Source organism: Rhodamnia argentea, chromosome 8 (genome assembly GCF_020921035.1).
Source record: "Rhodamnia argentea isolate NSW1041297 chromosome 8, ASM2092103v1, whole genome shotgun sequence".
Taxonomy (NCBI): Eukaryota; Viridiplantae; Streptophyta; class Magnoliopsida; order Myrtales; family Myrtaceae; genus Rhodamnia; species Rhodamnia argentea.
In genome coordinates, this window is record NC_063157.1 from 8,887,403 (window position 1) to 8,901,080 (window position 13,678).

At 43.4% G+C, this 13,678-nt stretch overlaps 2 protein-coding genes and 1 non-coding gene across 3 annotated transcripts; 1 reads left to right on the forward strand and 2 right to left on the reverse strand.

Moving 5' to 3' along the window:
• Positions 1-2,864: 2,864 nt before the first annotated feature.
• Positions 2,865-4,057, reverse strand: LOC115736571 (BAG family molecular chaperone regulator 4-like). The gene is made up of 3 exons (XM_030668328.1): positions 3,876-4,057; positions 3,630-3,776; positions 2,865-3,367 (listed from the first exon to the last, which is right to left on the reverse strand). The coding sequence occupies exons 1-3, from the start codon at positions 4,029-4,031 to the stop codon at positions 3,170-3,172; spliced, it is 501 nt and encodes a 166-aa protein (XP_030524188.1). The 5' UTR covers positions 4,032-4,057; the 3' UTR covers positions 2,865-3,169.
• A 4,684-nt stretch (positions 4,058-8,741) lies between these two features.
• TRNAI-UAU lies at positions 8,742-8,815 on the forward strand. Its single transcript has one exon. It is a non-coding gene; the product is annotated as a tRNA-Ile (tRNA).
• Positions 8,816-10,832: 2,017 nt separating this feature from the next.
• Positions 10,833-12,210, reverse strand: LOC115736570 (RING-H2 finger protein ATL63). Its single transcript, XM_030668327.2, has one exon. It carries the CDS (start codon positions 12,088-12,090, stop codon positions 11,227-11,229), a length of 864 nt encoding a protein of 287 aa, XP_030524187.1. The 5' UTR covers positions 12,091-12,210; the 3' UTR covers positions 10,833-11,226.
• Between the last annotated feature and the right edge of the window lie 1,468 nt (positions 12,211-13,678).

A 13,678-nucleotide genomic window follows, 5' to 3' on the forward strand; every position in this document is an offset into this window, starting at 1 on the left:
CAAGTTCCACCTGGAACCTAGAACCTATCAATTGGAACATGTTCCTTATTTTTTGGAACCTGGAACCTACCCGTTATATCTTGAAACCTAGAACCTCCCCTATCATAGGTTCTAGGGTCGGTTTGTGGATACCCGAGAACCTATTAATTTCTTTTATTTTATTTTTTTTTTCATTTTTAGTTAAGCAAAATAAGAGCGAACGCTACAATATCTAAGAGAAAGTAGAGGTGAGTGGTTTTAGGTTTCGTACTGATTACATTTAGAACTTGAAACCAATTCATTGGAACACGTTTATCATTTTTTGGAACTTGAAACCAATTCATTGGAACACGTTTATCATTTTTTGGAACCCGAAACCTAAAAATTTGTTAGACTCTAGATTATACACTCATTATCGGACGGCATAGAATATTGTAGGATCGTGCAAAAACATATAGCAAGAAAAATATAAAAATTTATTTCGGGATCTATGGTTCAAGTTCCAGGTTCAAAGTAGTGGAACTTAGAACCTACCCATTGAAACAAGTTCCTTAATTTTTGGAACCTAGAACCTACTCTACATACCTTGGAACCTAGAACCGGACCGGATCCTACAAGTTCCGGTTCCAGGTTATCGATTCTACCTTGGAACCATGCTCACCCCTATTGTGTGCCTAGCGATTCTACGGGAAAATTATCCAATCGGTCGGAAACCCGTTGTACGGATATCAAATCAATGTCAAGCTTTTCGATTTTACCAATTTAGTCCGAAAGTTTTGCACGGAGTTCCAATGTAATCCTTCCGATTAACTTTCGCTAGAAATCGCTAATGTGGCAGTCGAAACATCGCCAACCGTCCTACATGACATGTCGCCTCATCGGTGATATTCAACGAAAGTTAGCTGGAATGAATAAATTAGAATTTTGGGAAAAAATTTATAATTCAATTGGCAAAATTAGGAAGTTTGTTAATGAACTGGCATTTGTACAATAATTTTAGGACTAGTTGGACAATTCTTCCCAATTCTATAGTGCCGCTTTTTTCAAACTAAAATCACTTAAGTATCAACTCTGATTTGGGTCGCCGGAAATTCGATATGGCCATAGTTTATTAATATCTCCGGCCGATGTGGCTCGCAAGTGTGTCGAGTCAGTATATTATACCCTAAATGATGTTGTCTACAAGTTTTGCCTGAAATATAAACCCTAATCGGCAATTCAACGTAGTTTTCAAATCCCGAACGATTGAACTGAACCTCTAGTACATCGGGAGCGTTAACTCCAGCAGCTCTAATCCCTTTCCCTCGCCGGCGACCATCTTTGATCAGCGCATGCGGATACGCACTCTTCCTCTCACATACAGAGACCCAAGCCACAAGCGCACGTACGAATGCTCATCAGATCTGGAATCCGAGTGATTCTTTCTCACCCGCAGCTCCATTTCTGTCGATTCGAGGTCTGCCGAAGGTGAATGACCGTCGATTGGAGTCTTCTGCCATCTCTGTCACCTCATGTCTATTCGCTGTTCCTCCTTCGGCGAAGCTCTCTATATGTCGTCGTTGGCTCATTAGTTTCAGATTCAATCCCTCTCGAATCCACCACATCCAGACTTAGCCAAGAACCTCTGTCGAGTGATTCTACGGCTGGATTTCATCATTGCTAAGAGTTATCTTTGCAAAATTCTTAGAATCCTTCATTGATCTTCATTCATAGCAGGTTACCATCTAGATTTCCTCAAGGTAAGATACATGCAACCTCGTTTTGCTCCTGGGAATCATACGGCGTCGTTTTAGGCAAGCCAGCCACGTTGGCTCATGTGATGTCGTTTAGGACATCGATGTGGACTGGTTTTACACAAATAAAAAAATGCCAACTCATTTTACAGCTTTCATGGTAAAAGTTCCGTAATATTTTTGGCTGAAATTTCTCGTCGGAGGCATTTAAGTGATCTTTTCTTCTCTAATTTGGCACTAAAGTGAACTTTCGTACAAAGCTTTTTAGACTTCTGGTGTCCTTATGGCTCTAAAATTGTATTCAAAGTACTGCATGGAATCCTATTAAGTAGGCCGATTTTACAATTGTATGCTTCATTGTTGTCCGACATACCACTTAGTCTTCATTATCATTCGAGTCGTCGTACATCGGCCAATTGTTAATATTATGTTTGTGCTTCGATATTTTCCAGTGGAAATTGTTCCTAATAGTTCAGACTCTATTGAATTTTTTTTTTTTTTTTTGGGTCAAAGACTGTATCGAATTTGCATATGCAGGTTTTTGCCATTTATTATCTGAAATTTATGGTGTTCTACCTCAGAATATCTCTTTGTATCTATGTATGTATCTTCTTGCTCTCGATTGGCCCTCGAATGGCCACATAACAGCCAGTCGCGGTTGCTAGACATCAAGAAATTGCACCCTTTTTCGTTGTTCCGAAATTGGTTACAATGAGTATGTTTTCATAAATTGGTAAGTGATTCTCCTATGTATTTCTTGTTCTTGCGACATGGTCCTTTCTTTGTTTTCAAGTGCTTCACTTAGAAACTGCAGCAGCTGAGGTATCATGCAACCACAAAACATCTAAAAAAGTAATGAGGAACTGTCAGCTATCATAATATAGTGTCCTGATGGCTGTCCCTCTTGCCCAGAATTTCCATATTATCAGTCTCCGACCTTTAGGAATTCCATTTGTTGGAATGAATCGATCTTAGGCTCGAAGGAGAGCGATAATGTCGGTGAAATGAATTCAGTTAGCTCGTTGGTTGAGTCACGAAATGCGAGCGAGCGAGCGAGCACCAGCAGTTTAATCTATCAAACATTCAGTCGCCGACTAATGGGTCGTCCAAATCAAGAGAAGAAGATAGAAGCGTCTAAGAAAGGTGGGCTACAGTCAGAATTTTCATGATAATATCGAACAGGAATGTCATTCCATTATTCCCTCCAGGACTTCCTAGTGCGAAGAAGCAAATGTATTAATCCATACGTTCAGCTGCATTTCAATAACCGAAATAAAAGGAAGACGCTTCGATTTGCATGTGAACAAAAAATACAGACGAAAGGGAAGCGACTCGGCCCCACTTGAGGAAGATAAGATGAAGCGACTTTAGAGACCAAAAGCATAATCTAAACCCCGGTATGTTGTGCTCGATTTTCTTTCACTTGGCACGTAGATATATACTGGCCGATCAGTCACTTAGTCGAACAATTCCCAGTCCAGAGTGATTCTTGTAGAAGATTGCAAGCTGCCTTGGGCATTTACGACGCCGATTTGTGACTTGATCTGCTCGCTCTTGGTGTCGGCCGCTGTAGCATTTCTGGTTCCACTCAAAGGGTCGGAGTTTCTCGCCTTTAGCCTGTCAAGTGTTTCCACAATGCTCTGGACTCGACATACCTGCGCATATGAAAACGTCAACCCGCAGCTTAGACGTCATTCTCTTTAAACTTAACTGAGTAGTAACGGAACTTGGTCTTTATTGAGTTTCAGATGGTCTATATCATGAAAAAGCTTGAAATTATTCATCCATCATACCGGTATCTCGGTAAAGACATCTTCATGTTTATGTCTCAGATTGATCACCAATCGAAAATTCTCATGTTCGTCTTCTAATCTAATGTTACGCATTTCTAATGTCTGATTAAACAATAACACCAACCTCGACTCTCCTTTCGACTCTTGCTTCTCCATCAGCCTCGGTCGCGTCCAATTCGAGCAACTGCACCATGAGCATCTCTGTCAAGGCAACGAGTTCCTTGTCGTCGACCCAGCTTCCGCTGCGAAGGTCCGTCTCCAACGAGGCAACCTGCAATGGTATTGCGGTCACATGATCAACCAACTCAACAAAAAGAAGCAACCAAAAATTGCGTCGTCTGACAAAGTGACAAAAATGCAGTATGCCAACCTTCTCAGACAGCTTATCGACCTCTGCTCTGACCTTGGCGACTGCCTCATGTGCTCGAGAAACGCCTAGATCTCCGGTCTGGGCCTCGAGCCCGCTCTGTCGGCCGGCCGGGTCCCCCGGTGGAACCTCTTTCGACATGTCCTTCGCGACCGCCATGCTCCTCCTCCTGTTCTCCCAACTTCACAGCTACGTATATCCTTGTTTCCAAGCTGTGGTTGCAACAATTGAGTTCCATCAACCAAGTACGACGACCTCAATCCAATCTAGTCCATGTGCCTCTTGCTCAAAGATGGCAAGCTTTGTCCTCAAGCATGTGCTGGATTTTGGGAATGTGGTGAGGAAGATAAAGAGGAAACTTGAAGAAGGTCGGATTGACAAGTTAGTTGAAACCTGGTGCTTTTCGGAGAAAGAGTAAGCAAGAGGAGACGCTCGACAGGGACGTCTCCGCTGTCGTTTAAAGTGTTTGGCGGTTGGTTGGTTGCTATTTAAAAGCTGCACGCTCCCTCGTGCTTCTTCTGAAACTCTGTTTTCTTGGTAAAATTACATTTCCACCCCCCTGTGCTTTCGGGATTCTCGCATTCGACCCCAGAAGATGTCATTTATTACCGGTAAGCTCCCTGTGGTCTTATTTTCTTTTGAGTTAATATCACAAAAAACATCAAACAATACACTTGCGATAAAATTACCACAAACTATTTTTTAAATCATAAAACCTATGACAAATTTACTTCAGCTTATTTTTTTTATCACTAAAAACCTTAAACTAGTATACTTACAACAAATTTGTCAAAAATGTAATTTACCTTAAACTGGTACATTTGTGACAAATTTAGCCTCCGTTAGTTTTTCGTTAAATTTTACCATCAAATTATTGAGTTGAATGACACGTGACAGTTGACGATTGTGTTAGTTTAGGATTTTTATCATCTGTTTGTCACAAATATATTAGTTTGAAATTTTTCGTGATATTAACCAGATTTAATGAAAACTAATGAATGGTACATCTATCACATGCTTACCAATTTGAAATTTTTAGTGATAAAAAAATTTAGTTTGGGGTAAACTTATCATAGGTGTGCCAATTTGAGATTTTTTATCGTCAAAAAATAGTTGTGAATAAATTTGTCACATGTGTGCCAGTTTAGAGTTTATTATGGTAAAAAAAAAATTTAGGGTAAATTATCACAGGTATATTAGTTTGAAATTTTTTATAGTCAAAAAAATAATTTGAGATAAATTTATTACAGGTATACTAGTTTGGATTTTTCATGGTATTTACGTACTCTTTTCTTTTTAACTTTTGGGTCTCAATTTAACTAAAAATATCAATCCTGGCTTTCTACCTAACGGGATTATACGTGGTACCACGCTCGTCAACTCATACTTCGCGCACCTTTTTCCCTCCTATATAAATTTCAAATTGAATTAAATTTTTCCTGTTTATGCAATGTGGGGTTATTGGAAAAGGACTAGTGCCATTGTGATTAATGTGCTTTTACTAGAAATTCAAAACCATTTCTTCTTCTTCTTCTTCTTCTTTTGAAATAGTCCAACTACTTTTTAAAGAAGTTCTTTGGTACTTGCTCAGTTAATTGAGTTGGCGAAAATGCTAATTTGGAGGGCGAAAATAACATTGACTATCGAAGAAAATTTCACTTGGTCTTCAGATTTCTCCAGTAATGGTAGCAATTAAATGTGTCCGATCAACCATTGGGGATTTGCCTCAGTTGATCACTCTTCTCACTTAGGAAGAGGGAGGTGGGGGTTCAATCTCCACCTTTGGGGGGAGTTGGGTGGAGGAAGCGTGAGGAGGGAGACCAGACCAAAAAATAGGAAAAATGTGTCCAATCGTGTGTATTAAAACAGAAACTATTTTGTTTGCATGGATCGTAGCGAGAATTGATAGGAAGTTAGAAGAATGGAAAGAAAAGTCGTTGTCAAAAGCCGGCAAGGAGATCCTCATCAAAACAATAGTTCAAGCCTTACCCCGATATGCCATGTCTATTTTCAAGATCCCACTATCAATTTGCAAAGCAATTGAAAGAAAGATTGCTTCGTCTTGGTGGAAACGAAATGGTTCCAATGCTAGGATACACTGGAAAAGATGGGACATTTTGAAAACCAGGAAAGACAGTGGAGGTCTGGGCTTCAAAGACCTCATCTCCTTTAATAAAGCCATGCTAGGAAAGCAAGCCTGGAGATTAACGCAATCACTGTCAGCCCTTTGGAGTCAAAATGTTGAAAGGATTATATTTTCCCGAAGGAGACTTTTGGAAGGTCAAAAAAGGTTCTAGGCCCTCCCAGGGATGGCAAAGCTTACTAGTCGGGAGAGAGGTGGTTAGTGAGAAAGTTAAATGAGTCGTTGGAGTCGGGAAAAGCATCAGAGTTAACGAAGATAAGTGGTTGTCAATTGATCCAATTTATGGCCCAGCTGACCGAGATGAACCTCTAAGGGTGGCTGATTTTATTGACCAGGAGAAAAGGTAACGGGATACCCAGAAGCTGAATTCGATATTCGAAGGAGATATCGTGCAGGAAATCTTAACCATTCCCCTGTGTACTCATCCGAAAAGAGATAGGTTGGTGTGGACAACAAACAAGAATGGGATATATACGGTAAAAAGTGGGTACAACTCTATTCATACACCAAGTGCAAACCATAAAACAGAGCAAGCTACATCATCATATCAGCCCCTCCAGAACCCTGTGGTCCTCGTATCTGGAAGTTAAAAACCAGCCCCAAGATTCTCTTCTTCCCTATGGAGTGTGTGCCAAAATGCACTCCCCACGACAGACAACCTCTACAAGAGGCAAGCCACACCGGACCCTAGCTGCCCTGTATGTCGCCAAGCTCCGGAGACAGTAGAACAACTCTTCACGCAGTGCCAGTGGACCAAGGCCATCTCGGATGACCCGAGTATTAGCATTGATGCTTCACAGTGGACTGTCACGAGAATCGACAAATGGGTGGTAGAGGTACTCACCGATCGCTCGTGGACTACGCAGAAAGAGATGTTCGCGGGCTTACTTTGGCAGATCTGGAAGCCTTGCAATTCTCTCACCTTCAAAGGACTCAAAAGTTCACCCTCAATCCACCCTGATCGACGCCCTAGCCATGCACAAAGACGAGTTTTTCAACCAGCGAAAGAAACCAACATGGAAGAAATCTATCCCATGTGTACTTTGTGTCTGACTGCATTATCTACCGTGGAGGGCCTTCTCAAAGTGGACCAAAGTCCGTGGCCCATCAAGAACTTGCTTGAAGACTGCAATGGGATGCTAGCTCAATTACAAGAGGTTCAAGTAGTCCATGCTCCTCGGGATACAAATCGCTGCACGGACTGGATCGCAAAAGCCCATAGGCTCGGGTCTCTTCCTTCTAATCGGCTTTCTAAGCCCCCCCAACCCCTTTGGGATCTTATTGTGTTTTGATGCAAGTTGCGCTTCCTTTTTCAAGAACCTTTGATTAATGAAAGTTTCAATTATTTTGAGCACAAAAAAAAAAAAAAAAAAACAGAAACTATTTTGTTGACGCGTTAATTCAAACGTGCCGATTCATGTCGTGAAGTCAAACCCCATTTACTTGTGCCCATTCATGTCGTGAAGTAAACCGAGATGAAAAGAAACATTGAGGCCCAAAAGGCCCACGGTGATGGGCTTATTGGGCCAATCTTACAGACATTAGCCATTTTCAGACACTTACCAGTAGCCACACTCGCAATCGGTCGAAAAATAAATAAAAATTAGGGATGATTTTTATGTGTGGTGCAACTTTCATCCGGGTCCAATCAGATCTCAATTTAATCGTAAACTTTTCAATTATGAAAATGTAGTCCTTCCAGCCAACTTTTGTCGAAAATCACTAGTGCGACAGTGCATCACGTTGGATGACTGGCAATGACCGGACCATCATGTCGGTAATTTCCAATGAAAAATTGATGAGCATGACTGTATTGGAATTTCACTGAAAGATTTGGAACTACATTGGCAAATTTATTAAGCCTCTAACTAAATTGGCATCTGCATGATAGATTAAATACTTATTAGATTTAAAAATTGGGAACCGGCCCCTCTGATCGAGTTCTGTTCTTGGTTGGGAATCGGACCGCCTGGGACCCATTACCCCTATGAAATACTCTACCATACTCATGATCCAGTTAAAGCAGGTGCAAAAATTTGTCCAATTCTGTTCATGGGTGGGAACTGGACCGCCTGGGACCCATTACCCCTATGAAAGTACTCTACCATACTCATGGTCCAGTTAATGCGGGAGCAAAAACTTGTCGTGTTAGGGTTTTCAATCGCTTCGATCAGTGATTATAGGAAATGTCGTGTCCAATAGGAAGCTCTCAACAAACTTGTGCATCGCGGGGGTGAAGAAGAGCGGCCTCCATGGCGTGCTGGAGCACATCCACGAGCGAGCCTCTTCACTCTTGCTGTTGTCACTTCAGTGGAAGGACCTCGAGGACCACTACGAGCTGACACAAAGAGCGCTCGAGTGGCACGGGGAGAGATGACCAGCGAATCCTCGGATTTCCGAAACAGTGTAAAAATAAAAAGAGGGACTAATAACATCCGAGATTATATAGGAATTTAGACGAAATATCCTGTTTTGGCTCTCTCTTTAGCCCTGTCTCGATCAATCTCATTGCTCCCTCATTCTTCGAGAATTAAGAAGATCCTTTTTAGTGCGGACCGCACAGTGTCCTGCTGGGTAGGCACTCCATTGCCCGTTGAAGAATCAAGAGCAAGAAGCTGGAGGAACGGGGCTCTTGACCACAGCGCAGTGTGGTACGTTGGTGGAATAAAAGGAGGAAAGGAAAAGATCATTTATATATTATTGAACTGGGAAACGCAGTCACAATTGGTCCCGTAGCTCAGTTGGTTAGAGCGTTGGTCTTATGAGCCGAAGGTCGCGGGTTCGAGCCCCGCCGGGACCATCTTACCATCTCTTTTTTCCTTTCTTTTGTTTTTTTTTCCAGGGGTTGCCAACGTTGACAGAGCTTCAGTCAGATCGGACCTCCGGCCGTTACTGAAGTCTCCATGGGAGCACAGGAGCTGGTACTGACCCGAAACTATTGCTGCCTTTGTGATTTTTGTCGCGTTTTCAATCGCTTGAAAAGTCCCCACCCCATGAAACGGAGATGATAGGGTTTTGCCACCAATCTTTAGGGTCCATTGCATGTGACCTAGCAGAAAGTGCCCTCCTTTCCTCCTTTTTTTTTTTTTTTTTGTGTGGTTCAAACTGGGACGGCGGCGGTGGCACTCGTCTAAAATCTTGTGGATCGACGTCGCCGTCTGACGTTCGGGCCCTTTCCTTCGAAGACTAAGAGCTATCATATTGTTTGGCCTCATTATTTAGAAGTGAGTGATCACGGTGTGCTTCGATTCGTTTAGAGGTTGAATTGAATCCAACCAAGCATTAGTAATGGTTTGTCACAAAGCGAAACCAAACCAAATCATTTGGTGTGCCGAAAATCGAGCCGAAACATAGCATGTTAGGCGGTTCAATTCCGTTTGGAACCGCGTTGAATCGTTCCGTTTTTAATTTTCCTTTCAGTGTTTTGAATTTACAGCTGCTGTTGAAATTACATTTTAGTAGCCAGATTAAGAAAGTATCTGGAAGCTGCAATAAGTAGCAACATAAGTACGGACCTGATATTTGACCCCCAAAAAAATAAAATAAAATACGGACCTGATAATAATATAAAAACTCTATTTGTTACGCGAAAAAATACATAATTTAAAAAATATTTCTTCAAAAAGATCGCATATATTGCATGAAATAATTAATTCATGGAAAATGTTTTCACTATCAACAACAATTCATATTTAAATATATTTATGAATGATGAAATTATCCTTCATCGATTTATTTTTTTAAGCAATATAAGCGATTATTTAAAAATAATAATTTTTTATAATCATTTATTTTTCGTAAAGTAAACAGAGCCAAAGCATTAAAATAATAAGAGCATAACTATTGATAAAAACTGCGACTCGATCTCGTCTGCTCACCCCTATCATTGTTGTCACCATGTCGATGCCACTCTAGGTAGCAGGCGTCACAGCATATAACTTTGTAATCGCACAATATGGTGAGTTTTTTCTTTTTTTCCCGTTGGGATTTGCGATTAGTTTTTTTTTTTTTTTTTTTTGCTAGGGATATGATTTAAGTATATATATTCTTGATAAATTTACATTTTGACCTCTAAATTATGTATCAAAATGGCATGTTGGGATGATGGACTCGCGTCGCTAGCGTGTTTGGAGTGTTGATCGCGTATCGGTCCCTTGTCGGAGAGTGTCGAGCACGGCACCACAGGACATGGAGGCCTCCGAGAGGGTGCCGTCGCTTTTTAGATTTTAAGCGAATTATTGTGCTTAGAAGAGACCATATCGGCGCTTACGAAGTAGAGCTATTCTTGGATGGACAAGGGTCCGCATAAGAGCTCACCACACCACAGCCGATTGATTAGATCATGCGAGTGTCACGTGGTGGCGGCATGGGTATGTATTTGGCAGATAGAAGCTTGAAACACAAACCCCCAACCATTCACTCCAACCTTCGAACCCCGGAAAAGAATAGCATAGAGGAGTAAGCAAAGGCACATTTGTCTAGAGGAACGCCTGAAAAAGCCTAGACCTGGCCCTGAACTCTAAATGAGAACAGACATGTACCGCAAGATGATGCATTGAATCGGGTTTTGCAGGCAGAAATAAATGGAGAGATGTACGCCATCGTCAATTCGCCATCTTCATCCCCCCCGCCTTTTTCCCCTTTGACCGTCAGCAAAACATTGACCCCAAAACCTGGAATTCAACCAAAAATTTCCTCTCTCTCTCTCTCTTTTTTAAAAGGGTGAGATAAAAGATTGTACAAATTTTATCAGAGCTGTTGTCCTTCTCAATAATCAGAGTAGCACATGAGAGAAGACGTACCAACGATCGACCACATTGATAAAGACAAAATTGACTTTCATCATACGAATTACACCACAAACGCAATTGTACACGATGCTCGGTCCGGTTCGGTCCAACTGCACCCTTAATTTACTCGATTTTTTTTTTTTTTTTTTGAAAATGATTACAGTCTAGGTCTGACCTCATGATCATGGGTTTTTGGGTCGTGGGTTTTTCGGATTCCTCTTAGATTAATGCAAGAAGCTCACCTAATGTAACCTTGATGTGATTCCCATGGCTATGGAGTCAAACCTGAACGACCCGGCTGAAGACGAACGTGCCGTTGGAAACTAAAAGCTTGATCCGGCCTCGAGAGAACTCGAGCAAAGGAAGTGTGGTCGGATCGTGGAAGGCTCGTTTTGTCGGATTGGTGGATGAACCAACGACATTAACATGAAGCGTTTGATTCCGGTTCGTTGATGTTGACAGATGACGGCGACGATGCCGACGACGGGTGAATCTTGCTTTCTGCTCTGCTCCTGCTCAGCATTCTCTTCAGCGAACACCCGAGGCTCGTCGTGGATTGCTGAGCTCGGGCCGGCGGCGGCGATGACGGGCTGCCCGCGTCGCCGTCGCCGCCGTCGGGGAGGATGTCGATCACAGTCTCAGTCGAGCTCGGATCCGTCTCTTCTTGAACCGTTGGGTCTCTGCTCTCTTGCGCAGAGTCGTCCGAATTTGCATCCTCTGCCACCGCCAGCTTGTTCTTGTTCTTCGCCTCGTCGCGCATGCTAGCGACGACTGGCTCTCTGCAGACGGGGCAGCTCGCGCGGGAGCGGAGCCACGTGTCGATGCAGTCCACGTGGAACCCGTGCCCGCATTCCGGCAGCCTCCGGCCGACGTCGTTTTCCTCGAAGCCGCCCAGGCAGACGACGCACTCCTCGTCTTTCCCCCCGCCCCCGCCACCGGGCCGCGCGACGAAGAGAGGGATGGACGAGATGGTGGAGGGGTCGAGGCCCCTGGACGCAGGGCTAGGCGAGAGGAGGGCAGTGTCGCGGGTGAGCGTCTGGAGGCGAGCGGAGAGGGCGGCGGAGGAAGGAGGAGGGAGGATTCGGCGGCGGGGTGAGGAGGACGAGAGGAAGCACTTGGCGTAGAAGTGGAGGAGGAGGACGAAGAGGATGACGAGGAGGAGGGAGATGATGGCGGCGAGCATGACGTTGCCGTCGTAGGAGGAAATGGTGTCCGCGATGTGGCTCCGGCCCCGCCTCGCCGCCGCGGACGGGTCGGGTGTGGATGGGCTCGACAGGCTCACCATGGCCTTCACTCTTACAGTGAGAGAGAGAGAGAGAGAGAGAGATGAATGGTAGAGGGAGAGGAGGAGGACACTAAAGAAGGAGACAGCTTTGGAATCTTCTACGACTACTATTGACAAGCCCGAGAGAGAGAGAGAGAAGCGAACATTTACGTGAAAATGAAGTAGGTGTCGCCTTGCCTCTTTGACTTCCTTTTTCTTTTGTTTTTCCTTCGGAACCAATTTCGACAATTACCGAGGACATCCGAACCGATTCACCAAATCAATTTGTATAGCGAAGTGACATGAACTATATTGATTCTTACGATACTCAATCTTCTGTCCCTCGATCGCTCTGTTAGTCGATTTTGCAGCACCGATCTACGTACATTTTCTAACATTATGTAATGACACTGATAACAAATCTCTCGACTTCGTTACGATATCGGGATTCGCACTGGAAAAAGGCTTGATTAGTGATTGTATGCACAAATTCTCAAGGGAGGGTAACCCGCAATTGAGATGGGTTTGAGTAGATTACAGGGGAATCGTTGGCAAAGGGGGGCTCGAGATTTAATGGGAGAGAGAGAGAGAGAAGAGTCAAAAGGAGGAGACTCATCATCGTCCAAGACACGTCCGAGAAAGAGAGAGAGAGAGAGAGAGAGAGAGAGAATAAGGGCGTGAAGGCGACGGCAAGAAAGCAAATGAGGCAATGTGGTATTTGTTTAATGTTCTTTTGGTGGTGTTGCAGGTAAGGGATCCCGTGGCCGAAACCATAGTACAATTAGGGTTCAATGTCTCTGGCTTCATCTCTTTGATTCAGCAATTCTGACCCTTCTTCTGCAAAAAAGTTGATGTCATTAGGGATTGGACCGCCTTGCTTGTTTAATTCGATAAAGTCAAAAGGGAACGCGATAGCACTTCACGACATGGATTCTTGGACTTCAGGTGCCCAAGTCCTTTCGGATGTCCGACCTGTGATACATGCGTGTTCCTAGATTCGAGCCGCACCTGAAGCTCGGTCTCGAGCAATAGTCGAAGGTCGCGGCAGGGGTTAGATGCAACGGGGATTTTACCCTGTGATGTGGATTGAAATCTATTCATAAAACATGAGATTCACGTAGAATCTCATATAAATCATCCACTTTAACTTCCAAACAACTTTGAAAAAAAAAAAAACTTCCAAACAACCGAAATATGGGTCCAGATTTCTAAAAAATTCGCATCTTTGGAGCAAAGCTACACCTTGCAATTTCCGACCATAGTAAAAATGACCTCGTGAGGATATGGTTGGGTAAAAGCAAGAAGATGCCATGGCAAGGAGCAGCAAGCAACCCCAAAAAGCACAGAGAAGTCAACTTTTTTTGCTTTTCTTCTCTTCAGGGGTCCCATGTGAATCCAGCCAGAAGACCCAAATGCCTTTTTTTTATCTGTTAGGCTTTGGGCTTTGTATGCGACAGGATGTGATTGTTTCTGAGCAAGTAAAGAAGATCAGATGGATAAAGGGGTGGCTCGTAGCAGTACGGGTGGAGGAAGGGCGGGCTCGTGATCGTTCCATCTCTGAGCTGTTTGACCATTTCACTTTCGGGGCTTTCAAAAGATCGGATCAGGG